We start from the raw sequence: 26,255 nt of genomic DNA, 5'->3' as shown, positions 1-26,255 counted from the left end.
TAGATTTTGGCGCGAGCCGCACCCTAAAAGTGAGTTCTCATTGGTCGTAAGTGCTGACAGCCAATGAGAAGCGAGACGTTTGGCTGCCTAGCAAGGAGATATAATTTTAAGTGTGGGAGAGTGAGAGAGGTGTCGGGAGCTAGCTTTGATTGGAGGCGGTTGTGCTGGATGTGACTTTTCGCATTATGTGTAAGATGAAGTCTTGGGATGACTTCCGCGTTATGGTCCAGTGTTAATGGTATCTGGTAGTGACCAGAAACTGCTTATGGAAACTTTAGAGTGTTGTGATAATTCGTTCCGACAAAAATAGCGAGTGAACTTTGAATTATATAGCGTGGCGGTACTGAGTATATTCTTACTGAGTATTTTATGGCGAGCATAAACTTTTACTAAAGACAACCACTGAATATCGTGTGCAGAAGTAATTGGCTGATCATTGACTGTGTTACAAGTAATTGGTTTCGGAATTTGGGAAGGTAAAAGTTCTGGCTGTTTTTAGGTATGGTGATAACTGTGAGCAGAAAGTTTAGTAATTTCATAATGTGGGCTGATGATCTTGCTTAACGGCAATAAAGATCTATTGAAGGTTTAAATTTGAACTTCATGTTTAAAGTACGAGTGACATCCCCTTTCCGAATTATTTCTTTAAAGTACATAGACAATTTTCAGCGAATTTTACTTTTAGCGGCCTCCGGCGTGTAGCTATGACGTTACAGTTTCCTCAACACTGCTTTTCTGTGATCTCGTAAGTAGTTGCAGTCAGGAGTTTACGTGCAAAGATCTACCGCTGTAAAGAGGTAGGTGAACAAAAATTATAAAAGAAATTGCATTGCAGCAGCAACGTAACAATCCGTCACAATTGGTACATCGCACGCACGCACATCAAAAATCCGTCGCAAGCTCATCTCTACATCAAGCGTGGCTCAGTTCCTCTCTCACTGCATCCACTGGAACTCTTAGCAAGTTTGGAGTGGAGTTCACAGTGCCAGCTGCCTAGATAAAGGTGTGTGGTTCAAGACTTCGAGGCGGCAGGACTGTTGCCCTTGCAGAGCACACAGTGAGAACACTAGCTAGCTAGCTTGCTTTATTGAGGCTGTCCAGACAACGTTGTGCTGTCTCTGGTGTATTCAGAACCTACCATGAGGGGACACAGTACTCGCTCCAATTCTTGTCAGATGAGGCACTGACACTTGTTGCCAGAAGCAAGTGGTGGCTTCACACTCTGAACCCTATGTGCAAGGGATCTTCCAATAACTTGTTTGGCTGTTTTGCAATCGAGGAGGCTACATGTATATGACAGACTGTGAAGGAGTTTACAAGAAGGATTTGTTTACTTTGTTTGACAAAATAGAAAGTTTTCTAAAAAGATCAGGAACTGTAGAAAGTTACAGTAACAAAACTGTAACTGACAAGGTATGTGTGGGATGAAATGACGAGGAATCTAGTACATGTGGTAGTGAGTCATGAAATGAAAAAATACCCAGTTGGGTATAGCGTATATTGTTCAAATATGACTAATCACAAGCTTACAACTGAAAATTAATATCAGAAATGAGAGCTAATCTTGATAAATTCAATTATGATTATAATGAATTAAAATCTAAATTTGTTAAATTAGAAGATAAGTTAATTATATGGAATTAAAATTGATATACAATTTCATACTAGTGAATTAAGAAATAAAATTAGAAAATAGTCAATTAAGAAAAGATATTAAAACTGATATTAATCAATTACAACATGAGGTTGAAATGACTGGGCTGGAGGTAATAAATAAAACTCGAGATAATTTTGTAAAACGTAAGGAAAGAGACACAGAGGATTTATATGTAGCTTGTAAGAAAGTGCATAGTTTCAGTTTTGACACCACTAATGCTATGGCTGATTTGAGAAAAGAACAAGCTGAAGACATCTGTTCACTCAGAGGTGAAATTTTAAAACAAAAGATTCATGTGAGGCAGCATGCAAGAATCAATCAGTAGTAACTGAAAATTTACCTAATAATTTACGTCAAATGAAGTCTGGAGTGACTGAGTAGGTAGAGGAAATAGAAAATAAGTGTCTAATGCAAACTGATGAGCTCAAATCCTGTGTAGGAACCAATTTTAGTAAAACTCAAGGAACACAATAAGAATTAACAAAAGGGTAAAGATATTGGAACCTGCTATACCTTCTTTAGAAAACATTACATGTCTAACTAAACAAGGGATTACAAAGCAACTGAATCAAGTTAGGAAACACATTTTAAATTAAATTATTGTAGTTAAAGATACCACCTTAGAGGTACAGGAATTAAAACTACACAATTTTGTTCCCTACAGTTTAGCTGGGCATTTGCATCCTGTAATATTTTTTGAAGTCATTCCAGGATGTATTCCCAAAAGGATGGACTGAGGAATGGAAAATTATATTTGCTGTAGATTATTTATAAGAGGTGTTGCAGCACACTTGGGATTTACATTTCATGAATTACAAGTAGCTTTCGAGAACCAATTTTGGACGGAGGGTACTATAAGTAAGATAAGCTTAGATCTAGGGGAAATTAACTGTGTGCTAATTGTTTTGGAAACTGTTGTATTAGGAATGATATGTGATCACAGTGGTCTGGAGTGCTAGGGAAAGATGTACCTGACCTTAGTGATGTGGGCGGTGATAATGGACAAGAAGCCAAGGAACAACCAGGTATCACTGCTTCTGTAAAAGAAATATTTTAAATGCTCTGTACCCATTAGTCACTGTATTGTATAATCAACACACTGAATAACGAAAACATCACAAGGTTCATTATATGCTTGGATCCTACCAAGTAACAAAATCACATCACAGAGGGTTTATATGTAGCTTGTAAAAAAGGTGCATTGTTTCAGTGTTGACACCACTAATGCTATGACTAACTTGAGAAAAGAACAAGCTGAAGCCATCTATTTACTGAGAAATGAAATTTTACAACAAAAGATTCATGTGAGGTAGCATGCAAGAATCAATCATTAATTACTGAAATTTTATGTAATAATTTAATTCAAGTGAAGTCTGAAGTGACTGAGTAGGTCGAGGAAATAGAAAATAAGTGTGTAACGCAAACCAGTAAGCTCAAATTTTATTAAGAAACCAGTTCTTTAACAGAAGCAGTGATGTCTGGTTGTTCCTTGCCTGCTCGTCCATTACCACTGCCTACACCGCTAAAGCTAGGAACTTCTGGAATAGAGCATGGATACTATATTACTACTAGTGCCTGTCTAGTTTTAAAAAACTCACAATTCATGTTTCTTTCACTTGAATGTGCCTATTAGATTTATGATTAGCCAATGACCTTTTTATCAACCCACATCTAAAAAGGACACTGATGTGGTTGTTATGTTGTTCTCAGCTGCAACCAGTCAAAATTTTTGATCTGTAACTTTCTTTATACTGAAGTCAGACACTGATAATACTGCGGGGTCTTCCTGAAACAGCAAAAGTAAGATATCATAAACAACGTGTTGTCTCGGATAGAGAGTTGTCGTCAGATGTACAAGTAGTTTCGGGTGTGCCCTAGGGAAATGTGTTCGGACCCTTGGTGTTCATGTTGTATATTAATGACCTTGCAGACAATATTAATAGTAACTTCAGGCTTTTTGCAGATGCAGTTACATCTAATTAAGTACTATCTGAGAGAAGCTGCATAAATATTCAGTCAGATATCAATAAGATTTCAAAGTGGTACAGAGATTGGCAACTTACTTTAAATTTTCAGAAATGTAAAATTGTGCACTTCACAAAGTGAAAAAAAAAAAGTAGTATCCTACGACTGTAATATCAATGAGCCACTTGTTGGAATCTCACAACACCTGGGTGTATCATTTTGTAGGGATATGAAATGGAATGATCGCATAGGTTCAGTCATGGGTAAAGCAGGTGGTAGACTTTGGTTCATTGGTAGAACACAGGGCAAGTGCAATCAATCTACAAAGGAGGCTGCTTACAAATCACTCGGGAACTGGTTCTAGAATACTGCTCAAGTGTATGGGACCTGTACCAGATAGGCCTAACATGGGATATTTAACATGTACAGAGAAGGGCACCACAAATGGTCACAGGTTTGTGAGAGTGTGTCACAGAGATACTGAAGGAACTGAACTGGAAGACTCTTGAAGACAGATGTAAACTATCCTGAGAAAGTCTATTGACAAAGTTTCAAGAACCAGCTTTAAATTATTACTCTAGGAATATACAACAACCCCCCAATGTATCGCTCGCACAGGGACCATGAAGATAAGATTAGAATAATTACTGCATGCAGAAAGGCATTGAGATAATCATTCTTCTGAAGCTCCATACATGAATGGAACAGGAAGCAATCCTAATAACTGGTACAATGGGACCTACCCTCCGCCATAGACCTCATGGTGGTTTGAAGAGTATAGATGTAGATAGACACTCATGCTCATAAATTAAGGATAATGCTGATACATGGTGAAACAATTCTCTCGTGGGCAGTTTGCGGGTTTAAATCACCTCGGGGTATGACCATGTGGTGCATTTGACCTGCGGTCGTCGCACGGTGGCGCTGGCAGCTGTCCACATACACAGAGGTGTTGGTGCATGTCAGAGTATGGTGCAGCGAGTAAATGTGCAGACATTTTCAGGCGTGCTAACAGTGACTGTGTGTTGAAAATGGCTCAAAGAACACATATGGATGACGTTATGAGGGGTAGAATACTAGGGCGACTGGAGGCTGGTCAAACACAGCAGGTCGTAGCACGGGCCCTCCGTGTGCCACAAAGTGTGATCTCAAGATTATGACAACGATTCCAGCAGACAGGAAACGTGTCCAGGCACTACAGTATGGGACGTCCGCAGTGTACAACACCACAAAAAGACTGATACCTCACCATCAGTGCCCGCAGGTGGCCACGGAGTACTGCACGTAGCCTCGCTCCGGACCTTACTGCAGCCACTGGAACAGCTGTCTCCAGACACACAGTCTACAGATTACTGAATAGACACGGTTTATTCGCCTGGAGACCTGCAAGGTGCATTCCACTGACCCCTGGTCACACGAGAGCCCGTAAAGCCTGGTGTCAAGAACACAGTATGTGGTCATTGGAGCAGTGGTCCCAGGCCATGTTCACAGACGAGTCCAGGAATAGTCTGAACAGTGATTCTTGCTGGGTTTTCATCTGGCGTGAACCAGGAACCAGATACCAACCTCTTAATGTCCTTGGAAAGGGACCTGTATGGAGGTCATGGTTTGATGGTGTGGGGTGGGATTATGATTGGTGCACGTACACCCCTGAACATCTTTTACAGAGGAACTGTAACAGGTCAAGTGTATCGGGATGTCATTTTCCACCTTTTCAGGGGTGCAGTGGGTCTCACCTTCCTTCTCATGGATGATAACACATGGCCCCACAGAGCTGCCATCGTGGAGGAGTGCCTTGAAACAGAAGATATCAGACGAATGGAATGGCCTGCCTGTTCTCCAGACCTAAACCCCATCTGGAATGCTCTCAGTCGACATATCGCTGCACATCTTCAAACCCCTAGGTCACTTCAGGAGCTCCGACAGGCACTGGAGCAAGAATTGGAGGCAATACCCCAACACCTGCTTGACCACCTGATCCAGAGTATGCCAACCCATTGTGCGGCCTGTATATGTGTGCACGGTGATCATATCCCGTATTGATGTCGGGATACATGCGCAGGAAACAGTGGCGTTTTGTAGCACGTGTTTTGGGATGGTTTTCTCAACTTGTCAGCAATACCGTGGACTTACAGATCTTTGTCATGTGTTCCCTATGTGCCTATGTTCTTAGCGCCAGTTTTGTGTACTGCCACATTGTGTGGCACCACATTCTGCAATTATCCTTAATTTGTGAGCACGAGTGTAGATAGAGAAGTGCTCAAAGCTGTTTATACCTTTCTGTACAGGACGTACCATAATTAATGGTGTAAACATCGCGAGTTGAATGTACACAATATTGCAAGCAAAAACATTTCAGTTAACATGGGCTCTAAAATGCATACCAGTACCTTAAGAGCCATGACCACTTGTTTAATAGAAGTGCTCATGTAGTTCCTTAGGTATGCACTTTAAGAGTGCATGTTTACTGGACTATTTTTCTTGTTTTGGTCCATAGTAGCTCCTCAGAAAATATGGAAAGAAAAGAGCTTTCAGTAGAAAATATTTGTTTCAGAGTATTGATGATGAAGCACTCTTAGCTCTTAAGGTCTGCATTTTGGAGGCCATGTTTACTGAGACTTTTTTTGCGTCTAGTACTGTGTTCTTTAGACTATACGTTTTTACGCCACTAATTATGATGCACCCTGTATGTGTTATATTGATGTGATTTACAAGGTGGATCGGTGGAAACCATAATGAAATAGAAGAGATGACAGAACAAGCTTTCTATATTCTTTCTGTATCCTGCTAGTAGTGTGTGTGGGTGTGAGTGGGCGGAGTGTAGTGTCGCTACATGTGTGTACTTAATCAAGTGCCAACTGTATCGGAGCAGGCCGAACACTAGAGGCCACCTGTGGGATACCTGCACCAGGCACGGTCTCTGCCACACCATCTATATATACTGGGGCACTCAGATGTTTAGGATGGGTGGTAGGGACAGAGCATCGAGTGACATTATACTTAGTGCACTATCCGAAAATTACCTCGAGCAATTAAACAGAGAACCGACTCGTGGAGATAACATCTTGGACCTACTGATAACATACAGACCCGAACTTTTCAACTCTGTAAGTCCAGAACAGGGAATCAGTGATCATAAGGCCGTTGCAGCATCCCTGAATATGGAAGTTATTAGGAATATAAAAAAAAGGGAGGAAGGTTTATCTGTTTAGCAAGAGTAATAGAAGGCAGATTTCAGACTACCTAACAGATCAAAACGAAAATTTCTGTTCCAACACTGACAATGTTGAGTGTTTATGGAAAAAGTTTAAGGCAATTGTAAAATGTGTTTTAGACAGGTACGTGCCGAGTAAAACTGTGAGGGACGGGAAAAACCCACCGTGGTTCTACAACAAAGTTAGGAAGCTACTGCGAAAGCAAAGAGAGCTTCACTCCAAGTTTAAACGCAGCCAAAACCTCTCAGACAAACAGAACCTAAATGATGTCAAAGTTAGCATAAGGAGGGCTATGCGTGAAGCGTTCAGTGAATTCGAAAGTAAAATTCTATGTACCGACTTGACAGAAAATCCTAGGAAGTTCTGGTCTTTCGTTAAATCAGTAAGTGGCTCGAAACAGCATATCCAGACACTCCGGGATGATGATGGCATTGAAACAGAGGATGACACGCGTAAAGCTGAAATACTAAACACCTTTTTCCAAAGCTGTTTCACAGAGGAAGACCGCACTGCAGTTCCTTCTCTAAATCCTCGTACAAATGAAAAAATGGCTGACATCGAAATAAGTGTCCAAGGAACAGAAAAGCAACTGGAATCACTCAACAGAGGAAAGTCCACTGGACCTGACGGGATACCAATTCGTTTCTACACAGAGTACGCGAAAGAACTTGCCCCCCTTCTGACAGCCGTGTACCGCAAGTCTCTAGAGGAACGGAAGGTTCCAAATGATTGGAAAAGAGCACAGGTAGTCCCAGTCTTCAAGAAGGGTCGTCGAGCAGATGCGCAAAACTATAGACCTATATCTCTGACGTCGATCTGTTGTTGAATTTTAGAACATGTTTTTTGCTCACATATCATGTCATTTCTGGAAACCCAGAATCTACTCTGTAAGAATCAACATGGATTCCGGAAACAGCTATTGTGTGAGACCCAACTCGCTTTATTTGTTCATGAGACCCAGAAAATATTAGATACAGGCTCCCAGGTAGATGCTATTTTCCTTGACTTCCGGAAGGCGTTCGATACAGTTCCGCACTGTCGCCTGATAAACAAAGTAAGAGCTTACAGAATATCAGACCAGCTGTGTGGCTGGATTGAAGAGTTTTTAGCAAACAGAACACAGCAATGGAGAGACATCTACAGACATTAAAGTAACCTCTGGTGTGCCACAGGGGAGTGTTATGGGACCATTGCTTTTCACAATATATATAAATTACCTAGTAGATAGTGTCGGAAGTTCCATGCGGCTTTTCGCAGATGATGCTGTAGTATACAGAGAAGTTGCAGCATTAGAAAATTGTAGCGAAATGCAGGAAGATCTGCAGCAGATAGGCACTTGGTGCAGGGAGTGGCAACTGACCCTTAACATAGACAAATGTAATGTATTGCGAATACATAGAAAGAAGGATCCTTAATTGTATGATTATATGATAGCGGAACAAACACTGGTAGCAGTTACTTTTGTAAAATATCTGGGAGTATGCGTGCGGAACGATTTGAAGTGGAATGATCATATAAAATTAATTGTTGGTAAGGCGGGTACCAAGTTGAGATTCATTGGGAGAGTCCTTAGAAAATGTAGTCCATCAACAAAGGAGGTGGCTTACACAACACTCATTCGACCTATACTTGAGTATTGCTCAACAGTGTGGAATCCGTACCAGATCGGGTTGACGGAGGAGATAGAGAAGATCCAAAGAAGAGCGGCGCGTTTCGTTACAGGGTTATTTGGTAAGCGTGATAGCGTTACGGAGATGTTTAGCAAACTCGAGTGGCAGACTCTGCAAGAGAGGCGCTCTGCATCGCGGTGTAGCTCGCTGTCCAGGTTTCGAGAGGGTGCGTTTCTGGATGAGGTATCGAATATATTGCTTCCCCCTACTTATACCTCCCAAGGAGATCACGACTGTAAAATTAGAGAGATTCGAGCGTGCATGGAGGCTTTCAGACAGTCGTTCTTCCCGCAAACCATACGCGACTGGAACAGAAAAGGGAGGTAATTACAGTGGCACGTAAAGTGCCCTCCGCCACACACCGTTGGGTGGCTTGCGGAGTATAAATGTAGATGTAGATGTATATACATGCAGAGCAATGCTCACCCAGCCTCACTATGTTCTTTTAGTTTGTATCACTCACATAAGTTGTTCTGTGTATCACTTATGCTGCACCTTCTGTAGGATTGTTTAATCTTGGTATGTGTGGAGTCACGAGAGGCTTACTCTTCTTAATGTTCAGAGGTTTACGAATAGAGTCATATTTGTGATACCTGGATCGGTTTAATCTATTACTCAGTTACTCACGACTGGCAACGAGTTTGGAACAGTTTCTGCGTGTGCAGTCTTTAAGTGCAGTTTCATCAGGTGTAGTCATTATGGACACCATGCTACTGTCCCTGACTGAATGGCTGACTTCAGCACTGACCACCTTGTCGGCTTCCATTGACAGATAGGATACAATTCCACTGGTCTACCCACCCACTTTTCTTCTGTACGATGATTTGACCAAGGATTGGGGAGCTTACATAAGAAAGACTCAGACTGCAATTTTTTGGCTTTCAGTGTGACAGATCTGAATTTTTGCAAAGCCTTATTCCTCTCGTGGGTTCCACCTTGGGTGTATCATTTACTGTGTCAGCCTGCCCCTTCACAAGAACTGGCAGCTCTTACTTTACTTTCAATCACACGTGCAGTTTATTGTTCAGTTACCATCGCAAACGAATGTACATTGTAGTGGCACACCTTGAATTCTACCGGTGCCGCAAGAAACCAGACCTGTCATACAGGGCAACAAAACTTCACTGCCTTAGCCGTAAGTGTCAATTTATTACTAACACCCATAATGACTCGTAGGCAAACTCTGGTACTTGACGCAATTATCTGTTTAGCTCTGGCCAAGGAAGACCACCAGGTTTTTGTCCGTGAAACAGCCCCTCCCCCCTCCATTGGCAGAAGTTTTGCAAATAGCACAATCTCTTGAAGTTTCTCTGGTAACAGGTGACCAAATTGAGGTATGGGACAATGTGGCAGTAGTGTCACAAGATGTGCCCACTAGGATGACAGATAGCTTGCACAAGGAAGTGACAGTGGCAGTGGTAAATGTGCAGGACCAGTGAAGAGCAGCAGGTTTAAGCAGGTTAGTCATTATGTACGCCACGCTATCAGCCCACGTTGAACAGCTTACTTTGGCACTAACCACCTTGTCAGCTTCCATTAACAGACAGGGTATGGTTCCACCAGTCTATCCACACTTTTCCTCCGTATGATGATTCAGTCGAGGGTTGGGAAGCTTATGAAAAAAAGACTCAGACAGCAGTTTTTGGCTTTTGGTGTGACAGCCTCAAATTTGTGAAAAGCCTTATTTCTCTCACAGATCCCACCTAAGGAGTATCATGTACTGCAACAGCTTGCCCCTTTACAAGAAATGGCAACTCTTATTTTTGATCACATGTCCAGTTTACTGTCCAAATACCACCAGAAATGAAAGCACATTGCAGTAGCATGAGTTGAATTCTACTGATACCGCAGGAAGCCACACCTGTCATATAGTGTGAGGACGGCTGAACTTCACAGCCTTATCTGTAAGTGTTAATTCATTAGCAATACCATAATACTCTTGTGCGCAATCTATGGTGCGTGATGCAATTATCTGTTTAGCTCCAGACATGGAAGTGCGCCAGAAAACTCTCTGTTGGCAGAAGTTTTGCAAATAGCACAATCTTTTGAAGTTTCTCAGGTAGCTGGTAACTAAATTGACGCATGGAGGGATGTGGTAGTAACATCAAAAGATGCGGCCATTAGGATGACAGATAGCTTGCATGAGCAAGTAGCAGTTGTAGTGGTAAACATGTGGGCCCAGGGCCGAGCAAACCGAGGCCGGCCCAAGCAGCTGCGACCGCCACACTGCCAGCATCAGCATTTTCTGTTTCCGTATTGTCCTTTATGTTTTGTCCAGCATGAACATTTGGCATGCCCTAAGTGCTGGGCTACTGTAATGCTTGCCAGAATAAAGCCCACATCACCTAAATGTGTTGTCGCTGAAGGTTGCTCAGAACAGGAACACGGACACAAACTGTGGGACTCCAATGCTTGTGACTTCTCCCAAGTTGTTTATCGAGTTAAGCTTTTTTCGCCAAGTGCTCCGACTGCAGGTCGACACAGATGCTGCAGTGATGTTATTGAATTCTCAAACTTATGTGAGTTTAGGCTCGCTGCCATTGACACTGGTCACGCAGAAGTTGTTCAGTTACAGTAAACAGAACATTGCATTGTCGGGACAGTTTGCGGCATCTGCCTATTACAAGTCAGTGGTTCATTCCATTATATCTTTGGTGGTTGCTGATTCGGGTGTTGAGAACACATTACGGATGGATGCATTTCAGGAATTTTGATTTTCTATCACTACTATACTTCACCTTGCGTCCGATCAGGCACCAAATTCTCAATTGAAAACACAGTACGAGATATTTTAGAACTTGTTTTCAGAAGGTATAAGGGGTGCTACAAATTTGCTGCTCATATTTCTTGCAAATCCACAGCTCAGCACCTGATAAAAGATCAAGTGAAAGCAGAATTGTACAGACTTCAATCTACATGGGTTGTGCAATCTGTTATGGCTTGTGAATGGTTGTCTCTGCTGGTTGTAGTTCGGAAGCTGCTGAGAAAAAAATCACCTCTCTAGCGACTTCGGTACTACTGTCAATGTGTAGTCTATCGCAGATACGTATCCTCTCCCATGCCAGGAGGATCTGTTGGCAAAAACATTGTGTGACCAGTACTTTTCTAAAATTGATTTGCCTGAAGCATATCTGCAGGTTCTTGTGGATGAAGAGTCTCAACAAGTTCTGCTCTTGAATATTCCTTTTTGTGTGGTCAGCGCCCCTGCTATTTTCCAAGGTGTTTCAGGGCAATCGACTATGCCTCTCCTGGGTTGCATTAATTATCTGGACGATATTACTGTCATAGGTTTCTCCACCCTAGGGAAGATAGCTAACTACCATACACTCCTGCCAGTGGCAGCCACATTGACCCATCCACTGCCTGCCTTGTTATGCAAGAATGTAACTTTTGCTGGAGCCCGGACTACAAACGTGCTTTTCAAATGTTGAAACCCAAACTACTCTCAGCCCCTTGTTTAGCTAAGTTCTCTCCAGAACAGCACATAGTTCTGACGATGGCTGTCTTACAGTACAGCCTCGGTGTGGTCCTAACACACAGATATGCCAATGGCTTTGAATGACCTGTTGTTATCGCCACTAAGTCTCTCATTCCGGCCCAGCAGCATTATTCTCAAGTGGAAAAAGAGGCTCGTGCCACAGTCTATGCTGTCCAGAAATTTCATGGTTTTCTCTCTCCCCCTCTTTTTTTTTTTTTTTTTTTGGCTCCAAGTTTCACCTTATTACTGACCATAAACCCTTGGTTTCCTTGTTTAATCCTCACATTTCTTTCCCTGAAAAGCCCACACAATGCCTACAATGCTGGGCACTCTTCTTGTCTCACTACAACTACAAAATGCATTCTCAAACTCAACTACAAAATGCATTCTCAAACTACGTCTAAACATGCCAATGCGCACATGTCTAAACATACCAATGCAGATGCCTTGTCCCACCTTCCCTTCAGTCCTGATCCCAACTTTGATCATGAAGAATTGCTTTGCTTCCATCTTGATAGTGAAATGCAGGCTGTGGTTGAGGGTTCCCCAATTACGAGCTTGTGCATAGAAGCTGCTGTTGCTGCTGACCTGGTTCTCCATCAGGCGGTTCAGTTTGTTCAACGGGGCTGGCCAGATAAACCACCAGGTCGGGCTTCAGACCCCTTGCTCAACTATTTTTCCTTACAGTATCACCTCTCTGTTTATGAATGTTTTGCTATTGTCCACAGAACCCCTCTCTCCCAGAACAATCAGCCCCGCCGTGTTACAGTGTGAGGTTCTATGCCTTCTCCACCAGGACGATTGGGAAGTTTCACACTTGAAACTGTCAGCTAAAAGACATGTTTTTGGCCCAAAATTGACAGTAAAAGTGTCCATTTTGTCACAACTTGCCAGCAGTGTGCCCGAGAACAGGCAGCTCCCACAGTGTCTCTGTTCCCCTGGTCCACTCCATGCCAGCCATGGGAACACATTCGTGCAGAGTTTGTGGGACCCTTCTCAAATTTCTATTAGCTCTTGGTTGTGAATGCACTTTCCCAGTTTCCTTACAGTCTCTGGTGTGCATCAACTTCGGCGTAGGTCACAATTAATATGCTTTTGAGGTTTTTTTTGTACTGAGTGGTTGCCTTGTACCTTAGTTTCTGATAATGGGACCCAGTTCGTTTCCCACACACTTTTCAATTGGTTTGTTCCCATCATGGCACACCTCCGCAGTTCCACCCTCAATCAAGTGCCAATGTGGAATGACCAGTGCATACATTGAAGTCCCAAATGAAAAAGGCTGTCATTGATTCTTCGCCGGATGACACCCGTCTCTGTTTGCTGACGACCTTTCGCTTCATGCCTGCGGGGGACCAGCCATGCGCACTCCTCCACCTTCTGTGGCCTGTGCCACACTTGCCATAGTTGGGTTCATCCTGCCGCTTCATGCCAGGATTGTCGGTACGGGCGTGAGGACTGGTCACCAGACCAAGTGCATACTGACCACTGTTGTCCACTGCCGGGGATGCTGTCTTTGTGACATCCGTATGGCCAACAGGCTCATGATGGGCCACTTTGATCAGTTGCGGCTCCACTCGCTGCTGGAAGCTACCAGTTTGCAGGTGTGGCCCCCATCGCTGCAACCCGCTCCCACCAGCCACCGCCTCAGGCCCGTCACCACCTGCTGGGAGGTGCCCCCATCTCATTGGCTGAATCCTCCATGTGCAGCAACATAGGGTTCCAGCTTCCCAGTGCCAGGTGCCGATCCGTCTCAGGCGTCAGGTCTGTTGCCACAGCCTGCTGTTCCGTTTGGACCACCTGTACCGGCCCCGACCTTCATCACTGGTGGGTCAAGCCCCATTTCCTCCACGCTGGAACCTGCCTGCTGATGATGGCGCAGAGATGGAGATGGCACTCTCCTCCCTGGTGCTGTAGTAATTTCTTGACAGTTCACATATTATTGGTGTGCACTGCCAAAAATGTACAGGAAATAGCTACAATATTATAACAAAATATTACACCACACTGTATAAAATAGCATAAAATCAATGTGAAATTGATATTTTTGAACTTCACGTGAAGTATAATGAGAACAGTCCACAGATATAGTCACACCAGATGTTATATATACGTCACGACAATTTAGATATCCTTGAAAATGAAAATCTTCCAAAACAGCTGTCATAATAATCAGTAATTGGTTTACGCAGTGATACAGGAACCTTACTTACAACGTCCTTTGAAGACATTTATTTCATTGTAGGCCCATTTCTTCAAGTAAGTTTATTCTTTTTCCTTTGTTGGCCAGTTGGAGTATTTGTTTGTCACAAGATATGTCTGTCACTTGATGTCCACTTTCAGCTACATACAGGGCAAATGTGGATTTTCTTATGTTTTTTAAATGACAAGCATCCGTGTGTCTCCAGGAACAAATGTTGCAATTTCTTCCTGTTTGGCCAATGGAGACCAGTGAATAAATAAATTATTGTTGAAACATTTATCCCACTCTCTTTCTCCAACAAACAAGGTTACATAGTGATTGCACAAATCTCTGAAATTACTACAGAAGCAGAAGTTAAGAGCAGACCAAGTGCCATCCAGAATGTTTTTCCTCCACAGCACCTAAATTCCACAGTACCCCAGCTCTGCCTAGTCAATGGGAAAACAGTTTCAGGTAACTGAGATGGGAGAATATAAGTGAGATGTTTGGTGGTGAAAATGCAATCATTCAATATTGTTTGAAGCTCATTCATTGCATTCTGCCATGTCTCGAAATACACAGTAGCCCAAGGCGCTATTACACTATGAGTTCAGAGTTGACTTTACTTTACTGCCATTGAAGTAACCTAGTCTTGCAGTTGTGCAGTTGCTGCTGCAGGTTATTCACCACTTGCTTCAGAATCTACTCCACATACCAAACATGTATTATGCTCATGGTATGGAAGATTACTTTCAGTTCACAGCTGGGCAACAAAGACTTCTATTCACTGTAAAGATTTCACATTGAGTTGCAGGCAGGCACAATGAAAAGATTGTCACACTGTGCTTTCAGCCAAAACCTTTTTCAGAAAGGACACAAAGCAAGCAACACCTCAGACACATATGACCTCTATCTCCAGCAGTTCTGTGTGTGTGTGTGTGTGTGTGTGTGTGTGTGTGTGTGTGTGTGTGTGTGTGTGTGTGTGAAGAAGGCTTTGGCCGGAAGCTTAATATGTAACAGTCTTTTCATTCTGCCATCTGTAACTCAACATGCCACCTTCATGGTGAGTAGCAATTTATACTTTTCATAACATTGTTGATATTCCAATCAGAACTTTCCATTGTTTTAAACAAAGACTTCTGTCATGTGTTATCTAACTGCTTGCTTAAGACTAGCCATCTATGTACATCACCATTTTCTGATCAAAGATCACATACAGTGCCAACATTAACCCGCAAATAAATTTGCTTGACAGTCCTACTGCAATTCTTACTTTTACAAGGGTTGACTGAAAAGTAATGCCTCCGCCTTTATAACTCTTCAACTGTTGGCAGCATTGGTATGCAGCAGGTACTGGTTTATTCCGTAGCCTCTTCTCTACAGCTCCAGTTGGCGGGAAGCCAGTTGTGTTGTACAGTGTAAAGTATGGAACCCTGGGCAGACAGTTCGTCAATGTGATTTAAGCAAAGTGCAGTCATTGAATTCTTGACAGCTGAAGGTGTTGCCCCAAAGGAGATTCATCTGAGAATGAAAGCAGTTTATGGTGATTGTGTTGATCCGAGTACTGTGTGTCGTTGGGCGAGTAAGTTTAAAGATGTTGAGGCGGGAACATCTGACCTGCTTGATAAACAAAGAGTTGGACATCCTGTGACAGCAACCACTGAGTTCCACAAGCAAAATGTTGACAAATTGATTCAGGATGATTGTCGTATCACTCAGAGAGAAATTGCAAGCACAATCGGCATTTCACAAGAACGTGTGGGTCACATTATTGCTTTGCTTGGCTGTTGGAAGATCTGTGCATGATGGGTACTCTGGATGCTGACTCCTGAAATGAAAGTGCACAAACCTGAAATTTGCCAGGAACTACTCTCGTGTTACAAGAATGTAGGTGACGCCCAACGACACACACAGTACTCACATCAACACAATCGCCATAAACTGCTTTCATTCTCTGATGAATCTCCTTTAGGTGACACCTTCTGCTGACAAGAATTCAATGACTGCACATTGCTTAAATTGCACTGACCGACTGTCTGCACAGGGTTCCATACTTTACACTGTAACAACACAACCGCTCAATGCTAAAGCTTCCTGCCAACTGGAGCTGTAGAGAAGAGGCTACGGAACAAGCCAGTACCTGCGGCATACCAATGCCGCCAATTGTTGAAGAGTTATGAAGATGGAGGCATTACTTTTCGGTCAACCCTTGTACCACAATCTGCTCATTTTGATTTGTGACATGTCTGCTTAATTAAACCCCACTGCAACTGGTCAAATGGGATAGCATCAATAACACAAGGAAATTTTCTTTCTCAGAATTTACTAAGAGCTCTACAGTGGACATATCAGTTCAAAAGAAAATGGTGGTACCCCCTGCAACAAATTACCACATGATACAGTGAGGTAACCAATATACGCTTTCAGAAACCTGACGTACGATCAATATTTTGTTTTCCCTCAAAACATGTTACAGACAATGTTAAATAAACTCTATTTCTTCCAAAATAATAACCCCTTATCACATGTAATCACAAAGAAATATCAGCAGTGAGTGTATATCACACACAAGCATAAACTGCTTAATTCACTACATTAGCATCTGGCATTTGGAAACATGTATAACCAAATAAAAACATAGTCTGTAAGCTACAAGGTGGCATGCAGATACTATTATCAATTATTAGTGATTACATGCAAATGAAACTAGCACACACTACTACTTATTGCGGTTTGTGCTACTGAAGTGCAGTTTGTGTGTTTTACACCAGGTGATAACAGCAACTGTATTCTGTTTTTCAGAATAACTATTGTTTACTCATACGAAACATTTACAAGGAACATGGAACAGCTAAACACAAATTAGAGTGTTATATCGACTATAACTGCCATGTTAATCACACACCAGTCCCAAAAGACAGCCTGGCTGACACTCGTATAGTCTGCCATACTGGATAAAATCTAGACCCACAAATAATACACACTATCAAACAAGGGAAACTCCAGATAGGAATATCAACAACATAGGAAAAGACAGATTGCTACTCACTGTAAGGAAAACATGCCAAGCTGCAGATAGGCACAATTAAAAGACACATAAAGCTTTTGGCCTTCATCAGCAAAAGAGAGACACATACCATTCACACACACAAGCAAGCGCACCTCCTGCACACACAACCCCCAACTCCAGCATCTCGGGCCTGAGATGTGGTCATGTGTGCATGAGATGTGCCTGCTTGTGTCTGTGAATTGTGTGTGTCTCTCTTTTGCTGATGAAGGCCAAACGCTTTATGTGTCTTTTAATTGTGCCTGTCTGCAACTTGATGTGTCTTCTTTGTGGTTAATAATACAGTCTGCTTTTTTTAACAAATATAACAGCAAAGCTTTTCTGTGCTTCAGAATACCACTCACAGCTGCAGAAAATTGGGGAATACTCCTCCACTGTTCGTAAAAGGACTTCAGTTTTAATTTGTGATGTCATCAAAATGGTGGACAAAAGCAGCTCACCTAAATCCAATACAGCAATTATGTCTCTCTCTCTCTCTCTCTCTCTCTCACACACACACACACACACACACACACACACACACACACACACACAACACACACAGAACACACAGATGCTCAAAATAGTTTATAAACCAATAAGTACTAACATAACATCCATGTAAAGTGGAGCAGTTTGGTTGAGGACACACTGCTCATATAATACAACCCAAAAATGCTACAAACTTGGTACTGTTATACCTAGATTTAACTTAGCTAAACTGAAATCTGCAATAGACCCAAGGGGAAAAAAAAAAAAAAAAAAAAAAAAAAGAAGACGGAATAAATTAAAATATATAAATTGGTATTATGAGGGTTGTACCAAAAGTATGGTTCCCATTGAGCTACAGCCATGAGGGAAGGTGCTAGGCAAAATCCGACAATAGTGCCGTGCACATTGATTCCCCCTCTCTCGAGCCCACCTGTCCGCAATTCGCTATGTCGCTCAGTGTTGGCTTGGCAGCCGTCAGAGATGGAAGTGTTGATCACCACCCCCAACAAGTGCGAGGTTCAAGCAGTAATCCAGTTTCTCCACACAAGGAAGTTACCGCCCATGGAGAATCATCAGCAACTGACATGGTGAAGAGTGCATGTTCGTTCAGCACGCCCCACAAATGGCGCAGGGCTTTCGCCGAGGGTCGCACGGAAGTTCACGATGAAGAATGGAGTGGAAGACCACCGATTTCAGATGTAATCGTCCAGAAGATCAACAGTGAGCTGCTCAGAAATCAGAGGGTCACTGTCCGTGAACTTGTTCAATGCATTCCTGAAGCTTCCCACAGCACAAATGAAAGAACTTTGACAGAAACGTTGGGTTATTGCAAGGCGTGTGTTTGCTGGGTCCCCCAGATGCTGACTGATGGACACACGGAGCAACGCCTTGACTGTGCTCGCAAGTTTCTTCAACAATGTGAGGGTGGAGGCAACAAGGAGAAGTTATTGGACTCTATTGTCACGCAAAATGAAACCTGGGTGTTTCATTATTACCCCGAACAAAACAACAATCTCGTCAGTGGTGTCACTCTGGTCACCGCCACCAAAGCTATTCAAACAAATACAGTCAGTAGGAGAGAATGATTGGAAAAGAGCACAGGTAGTCCCAGTCTTCAAGAAGGGTCGTCAAGCAGATGCGCAAAACTATAGACCTATATCTCTGACGTCGATCTGTTGTTGAATTTTAGAACATGTTTTTTGCTCACATATCATGTCATTTCTGGAAACCCAGAATCTACCCTGTAGGAATCCACATGGATTCCGGAAACAGCTATCGTGTGAGACCCAACTCGCTTTATTTGTTCATGAGACCCAGAAAATATTAGATACAGGCTCCCAGGTAGATGCTGTTTTCCTTGACTTCCGGAATGCGTTCGATACAGTTCCGCACTGTCGCCTGATAAACAAAGTAAGAGCCTACGGAATATCAGACCAGCTGTGTGGCTGGATTGAAGAGTTTTTAGCAAACAGAACACAGCATGTTGTTCTCAATGGAGAGATGTCTACAGACGTTAAAGTAATCTCTGGCGTGCCACAGGGGAGTGTTATGGGACCATTGCTTTTCACAATATATATAAATGACCTAGCAGATTATGTCAGAAGTTCCATGCGGCTTTTCGCGGATGATGCTGTAGTATACAGAGAAGTTGCAGCATTAGAAAATTGTAGCGAAATGCAGGAAGATCTGCAGCGGATAGGCACTTGGTGCAGGGAGTGGCAACTGACCCTTAACATAGACAAATGTAATGTATTGCGAATACATAGAAAGAACGATCCTTTATTGTATGATTATATGATAGTGGACCAAACACTGGTAGCAGTTACTTCTGTAAAATATCTGGGAGTATGCGTGCGGAACGGTCTGAAGTGGAATGATTATATAAAATTAATTGTTGGTAAGGCAGGTACCAGGTTGAGATTCATTGGGAGAGTCCTTAGAAAATGTAGTCCATCAACAAAGGAAGTGGCTTACAAAACACTCGTTTGACCTTTACTTGAGTATTGTTCATCAGTGTGGGATCCGTACCAGATCGGGTTGATGGAGGAGATAGAGAAGATCCAAAGAAGAGTGGCGCGTTTTGTCACAGGGTTATTTGGTAACCGTGATAGCGTTATGGAGATGTTTAGCAAACTCGAGTGGCAGACTCTGCAAGAGAGGCGCTCTGCATCGCGGTGTAGCTTGCTGTCCAGGTTTCAAGAGGGAGCGCTTCTGGATGAGGTATCGAATATATTGCTTCCCCCTACTTATACCTCCCGAGGAGATGACGAATGTAAAATTAGAGAGATTCGAGCGCGCACGTAGGCTTTCCGGCAGTCGTTCTTCCCGCGAACCATACGTGACTGGAACAGGAAAGGGAGGTAATGACAGTGGCACATAAAGTGCCCTCCGCCATACACCGTTGGGTGGCTTGCGGAGTATGAATGCAGATGTAGTTGTAGAGATTATGACAACTGTGTTTGTGGATCAGAAGGGGGTACTCCTCATCAATATCATGCAACCTGGGACGACAATAAACTCAGACAGACATTGTGAATCATGACCCAACTCTGGAGAGCACTCTAGAATCACAGGAGGGGATGACTGACGGCAGGAGTAGTGCTTCTTCACGACAACACTCGGCCCCAGGTCTCTCGTCAAACACACGAGCTTTTGAAGAAATTTTGGTGGACTTTATGCCCCATCCCCCGTACAGCCTGGACGTAGCCCCCAGCAATTATCACCTATTCCCCAAGATAAATGAACATTAGGTGGCAACCGCTTCAAGAGTGATGAAGTCCGAGCAGAGGTCACACGCTTCCCCCACAGGTTGGCGGGAGTATTCTACGACTTAGGAACGCGAAAGCTGGAGAACCGTCTTCAAAAGTATGTCGAAAAAAATGGAGACCAAGCTGAAAAATAGACAAAAGTGTAAACTTTTCAACGATGTATAAATTAATAACAATAAACAATGTTTTCTATTTGTAAAAAGTATGGGAACCTTACTTTTGGTACAACCCTCATACCTTCAATGGAAATACGGAAGCGTGCGATCCCGTCCGTCTGCTTTGACCCATGACGTCACAAATATGGCACAAACGACCATAAACCACGATTCCAATATGGCACATATAAAGTCATTACGTACACATTATGAGGACGAAAATATATCGAAAAACAAACACATGCACGTTCCACAAAAAGCCTAATGACACTAACGGGACAAGCGCGGGACATGGGGTGTTTTTGGGTGGGGGCAAACTAAATATACACAAATTTAGACACCCACCCCCATACAAAACCACACAAAAAAAAAAAAAAAAAAAAAAAAAAAAAAAAAAAAAAAAAAAAAAAAAAAACGACATCACAAAACTCCCCAAATACCACTAAACACAACATCATCTGGAATCGGACACTTCCCTTGACCTATATAGCTCAACAGCAGCTTCCGTTCAAATAGGTTAGGGTCAAACACTTCCCTTGGCCTATATAGCTCAAAAACATCTCCCAGTACCAACACCAACATACACAGCCACACATTGGGATCGAACACTTCCCTTGACCTGCGCAGTGTTAATTTTATCCGTCATATCCATTTCTGAACAAAAAGAACAACCGATTAGTTTTACTAAAATTACCACACAACGTACAGCGAACAACACTAAATGAGCCTTCACACAAAATCGTTAACTCACTGAAATGAATTCCACTACAAACACAGCCGACACTCGAACAATTCTGGATAATGAGCAAAAGCAAACTGAGCCCATAACACCACACAAACGAAAACCCTGAACATACCACCAGAGAGCACAACAAACCACAACACGACTACATCTACAAACACGCCACACTCACAAACCGAACTTCGCGCCATCATGATGTCACACACGACAACACCTTTACGTCACAGGTCAAAGTCGACGCGTGGGATCTGACGCTTCTGTCGACCCCCATACAAAACCACACAAAACGATGAAAAAAACCGACATCACAAAACTCCCCAAATACCACTAAACTCAATATCATCTGGAATCGACCAAGATAGCCAAATTCTAATCCATATTGCCTACAGAAGGGCACAGAGACAAACACAAAAATGATGATAAAAAAGATAGGTTAAAAAACAATATAACAAACTTGACACCTTAATTTTTCAAACCACTTGTCCCTGCAAATCAGTCTTCCTATGCTGTCTTTCTAACGCCACCACAAAAACTCCTTTGCTGGTACAGCCAGCCAAAACATTCATCATTTTCCTACATTTCAGCATTTATGACTATTAACATAAGCGGTCAATGCACCACACTTTTGAAGAAAAGATATGGTACATGGCACATCTAACATTTCAGACTACTTGAAATGCAAGATCGAATAAAAACAATGTGAATTAGGACTCTGATACCTAAGTATTCTCTTAAATGTGCATGTCTGCCTCTCAGCACCCCCTCCACAGGCAGAATAGCAATCTATCATATCACATTAGAATCTGTGGCAATTACCCAACATACCAAAGACATAGAAGAAATCTCTAGATACAACTTAGAAATTATTTAAGACTCCTTCCTGCTGTAATTTAACACAAGAGAGTGCTATCTCAAACCAAGCGTACTTCAAAACAATCAATTCTGCACACCTCTCTCTCTCTCTCTCTCTCTCTCTCTCTCTCTCTCTCTCTCTCTCCCCCCCCCCCCCTTCAGCCCATCTCAGCTCAGCTATTTACTCGTAGGCCAGCATAATTTGAACTGAGCTACCTAAGACAGCATGTTGCAGTAACTTATAGGAAACTCGGGTCAAATGGAAGTGTCCTATTCCATCTGTCCGGTTTGAACTGTGACATAATAGTGGTGTGGTGTGGGATTAACTAGGCCCAGTTTTTGAGTTGGTTGTGTTTGCATGTCGTGTTGTTGTACTTGATGGTGCACCCTATTGTGGATGTGGGCGTGCTGAGTTTAACATCTGGTATCAGATTCATTTGAGTTTTGGTTGTAATCATGCTACCAGAATTTTGAGTTTAGGTAGTTGGTGTGATAATGTGGGTTATGGAAGCATTTTCAGTGAGTTATTAAGAATTTTTTTGTTTGTGTGTTTGATGTTTTTGTTAGGTCTGATTAGTCTGGTGTTTGTTATGTGGGATGAAGTGTAATTCTTGTAATTGCCCCCCCCCCCCCGCCATTTCTTAAGGGCCCTGTTTTTAAGCTCACAAGAGTATCATTACATTCGGAGATGGAGATGATATGATGTCTGTCATATAGCTTCTGCAGATGTTTGGTCTTCCTGTTGAATATGTTAGATGTCACGTTTGTGGCAACAACATAACATAGACAAGAGCTCTGGAGGCTTGGGCCAGGAACAAGTACATGTGGTTTCCTCAGTGCATATGCGTGCATGCATCTATGTGGTATTGTGGGAAACTTTTGTTGGTTAGTAATTTTTGCTTTGGTTTTTTTCCTACAGTACTGGTGATGTTTTGTATGTTGTATATTTATGGCAAGTCAGTTGTGTTTTAAAAGGTGTAGTGAATATGGGGTATTTGGGTTTTCGAGTTGTTGGGGCTTTGGTTCTGGTTTTTGGAGTTGTAGGTGGTTTTTTGGTACGGCAGCTGTGGTTGAGCTATACAGGTCAAGGGAAGTGTCCGATTCCTATAGTTTTGTTGGTGTAGCTGAATGCTGCAAATGAAATTTTTTTAATATTTTGTTTTGGGATGTAGTGGTGTTCTTTTATTGTTGTATATTTAGCTCGTTCCCACCCTAAACACTCCATTTTCCGCGGTTGTTCCGTTAGTTTCACTTTATTTTTGGAGTGAGACATTATTGTATCATTTGTATTTTTTGTTCGTGTTTGTTGGCGTGTGTATGTAGAGCTGTTACTGTCGTCATTTTGTATACGCTAGAAGTGGCCATTTCGGCCATACTGATGACGTCATGCGTCAAAGCATGTGGGTGGAATCAGACGCTTTGGTAATGCCGGAAACTGTATAGAGGAGAAACTCATGAAAATTGCTTACCGTGGAGCTAGGTTCCAATTGCATCACTTCTTTTTTCACCCAACCAATTGTTTCATGTTCCATAGCTGCTGCAATTCTAGTTTCCTGGAAACAAACCAATTAATTTAAACTACCTGAATCTAATTTCTTGTACTACTGTGAGATGCAAATTAGTATTTTAAACCTATCTTTGCCGAAAGCACAATAAAAAATAGACAGGGCTGGAAAACCTTCATAACATAACACTTACTTGAAATAATTATTTTCTATAATGGGAATAATCTATACGTTCTGAACACTATAAAATATTTCTTTAATTGTATATGCACACAATTCAGAGTTAATTAGCTGCATCTTCATATAAAGATCTAACACACACACACACACACACACACACACACACACCTGTTGTATGGATGGACACTAATTAAAAAAAAAAAAAAAAAAAATACTGCATTAAAGATGTAATTTCTTAGTACTCACAATTTGGGCAGACACGCGAAATGCACTGGGCCTATCTATCGTGGCATTTACTGAAATTGTTTAACAAGTTAGTGCCATGACTCAATTATGTAGCGGTAAAGCAATGATTGAGTTATATATTCGGAAAAGCAACAGCAGTTTGGAGTAATATAGGCCTTGTCGTCCTCTAAAAACACTTATTATGTCATGCACAGAGTACATATATTTGCTGTGTTGAATAGAAGATTTTGACTTTACATATTATCTACAATATAAAAATGAGTACAAACCTGTTTAATCTTCACATGACACAACACGATACAACAGCCATATGCAGTATTATAACCGCTACTTCAGTTAAGAACTCATTATTTAAATCATTACTGCACTAATTAATTGCACCACAACACGCGTAATTTGTGATGATTAAAGAAAACGGAGGCCTATCTAAAATACTTAGATGCATAGTGGAACTAGAATTGTTTGGTACTGGTGAATATAACAGTCACATGATATCAGCTAGCTGACCTATACATCGAAATTGTCAACACTAATTCAACCACCATAATCGACGATTACGATTACTTTGGAGCGCGTTGAGCCAACAAGATCAAAACAGTATATTTTCGACGTTACGTTGACCAAAAATGCACGATGTTGATAAAATCGCTTTACGAATAATCACGAACTATTTCTCGGGTTTACAACGTTGAGATAAGTATATATGTGACTATCAGCGTCAGCCTGTAATTTTATTTTTTATTATTATTACGACACTGATGTATTTCTGCAAAATTCAAGATCGCGTCAATGTACACATAAACATTCCCACCATGACAGAACGTCTGCTTTCTCTGGCTGATTGTCTCTTGTTCATCATGGAACTTAGAACTTCACTTCGCTTAACCATCGACACTTGGCACGAAGTAAAAAACAAGCAAGCAATAAAATAAAGATCAAGAATACACTAAAGCAAGTCATATCATGAGTAAGTGCGACAATAATATGTTAACTTTACATGTTAGTAGAAGACAAAACTGACTACAGATAAATCACTATGTGGAATAAAGAGGTTTTATGACATGCTATGTAACCGTATTTTCACTGTACAGTATACTATATGTGAGACGAGACAAGAGACCGGCGTTCTAAGTACCATGATCAACAGCGGCCAATCACATGGCCGTAGGCCGTATCCAAATATTTACGTGTCAGTTTTGAAGTGTGTGGAACTGCTTCATAACATACCAAATGATCACAAATAAAAAGACAAACTTACACCAGTGGAGGAAATACACATACTACAGAACTCCTACGGTGCGACGAGGCACCTGAAATGGTGTTTATAAAGCAGTGTAGTCAACAGTAATCATTTCTCGTTATAAATTTCAGTAAACTTAAAGACGAGAACACACAGTTTCAAAGTTATTTGCTACACGTAATCGAATCATAAGCACAGCTGCAAAAGACTAACGCGAATTCTTTACAGACGAATGGAAAAAACTGGTAGAAGCCGACCTCGGGGAAGATCAGTCTGGATTCCGTAGAAATGTTGGAACACGTGAGGCAACACTGACCCTACGACTTACCTTAGGAGATAGATTAAGGAAAGGCAAACCTACGTTTCTAGCATTTGTAGACTTAGAGAAAGCTTTTGACAATGTTGACTGGAATACTCTCTTTCAAATTCTGAAAGTGGCAGGGGTAAAATACAGGGAGCGAAAGGCCATTTACAATTTGTACAGAAACCAGATGGCAGTTATAAGAGTCGAGGGACATGAAAGGGAAGCAATGGTTGGGAAGGGAGTGAGACAGGGTTGTAGCCTCTCCCCCATGTTATTCAATTTGTATATTGAGGAAGCAGTAAAGCAAACAAAAGAAAAATTCGGAATAGGTATTAAAATCCACGGAGAAGAAATAAAAACTTTGAGGTTCGCCGATGGCATTGTAATTCTATCAGAGACAGCAAAGGACCTGGAAGAGCAGTTGAACGGAATGTACAGTATCTTGAAAGGAGGATATAAGATTAACATCAACAAAAGCAAAACGAGAATAATGGAATGTAGTTGAATTAAATCGGGTGAGCTGTGGGTATTAGATTAGGAACTGAGACACTTAAAGTAGTA

At 41.9% G+C, this 26,255-nt stretch overlaps 1 protein-coding gene across 6 annotated transcripts in view; it reads right to left on the bottom strand.

Moving 5' to 3' along the window:
• The window catches only part of LOC126212827 (zinc finger protein 99-like), a 103,841-nt gene extending 78,871 nt beyond the window's left edge, over positions 1-24,970 (bottom strand). For 4 of the 6 annotated variants that reach the window (XR_007540923.1, XM_049940238.1, XM_049940234.1 and 1 more), the window contains exons 1-2: positions 24,420-24,970; positions 23,690-23,772 (exon numbers count right to left, since the gene is read on the bottom strand). Coding sequence is in view for 3 of the 6 variants with exons in the window: in XM_049940238.1 (XP_049796195.1) it covers positions 23,690-23,751 (62 nt within the window). In the remaining 3 variants the exon portion in view is untranslated. Of the gene's footprint in view, positions 1-14,195; positions 14,413-23,688; positions 23,773-24,419 lie in introns of all 6 variants that reach the window. The other 2 variants (XM_049940235.1, XM_049940236.1) reach the window with 2 other exon arrangements.
• Between the last annotated feature and the right edge of the window lie 1,285 nt (positions 24,971-26,255).

This window comes from Schistocerca nitens, chromosome 11 (assembly GCF_023898315.1).
Source record: "Schistocerca nitens isolate TAMUIC-IGC-003100 chromosome 11, iqSchNite1.1, whole genome shotgun sequence".
NCBI classification, from domain to species: Eukaryota; Metazoa; Arthropoda; class Insecta; order Orthoptera; family Acrididae; genus Schistocerca; species Schistocerca nitens.
The sequence above is the reverse complement of the archived record's forward strand: the minus strand, read 5'-3'. Positions and strand labels throughout refer to the sequence as shown.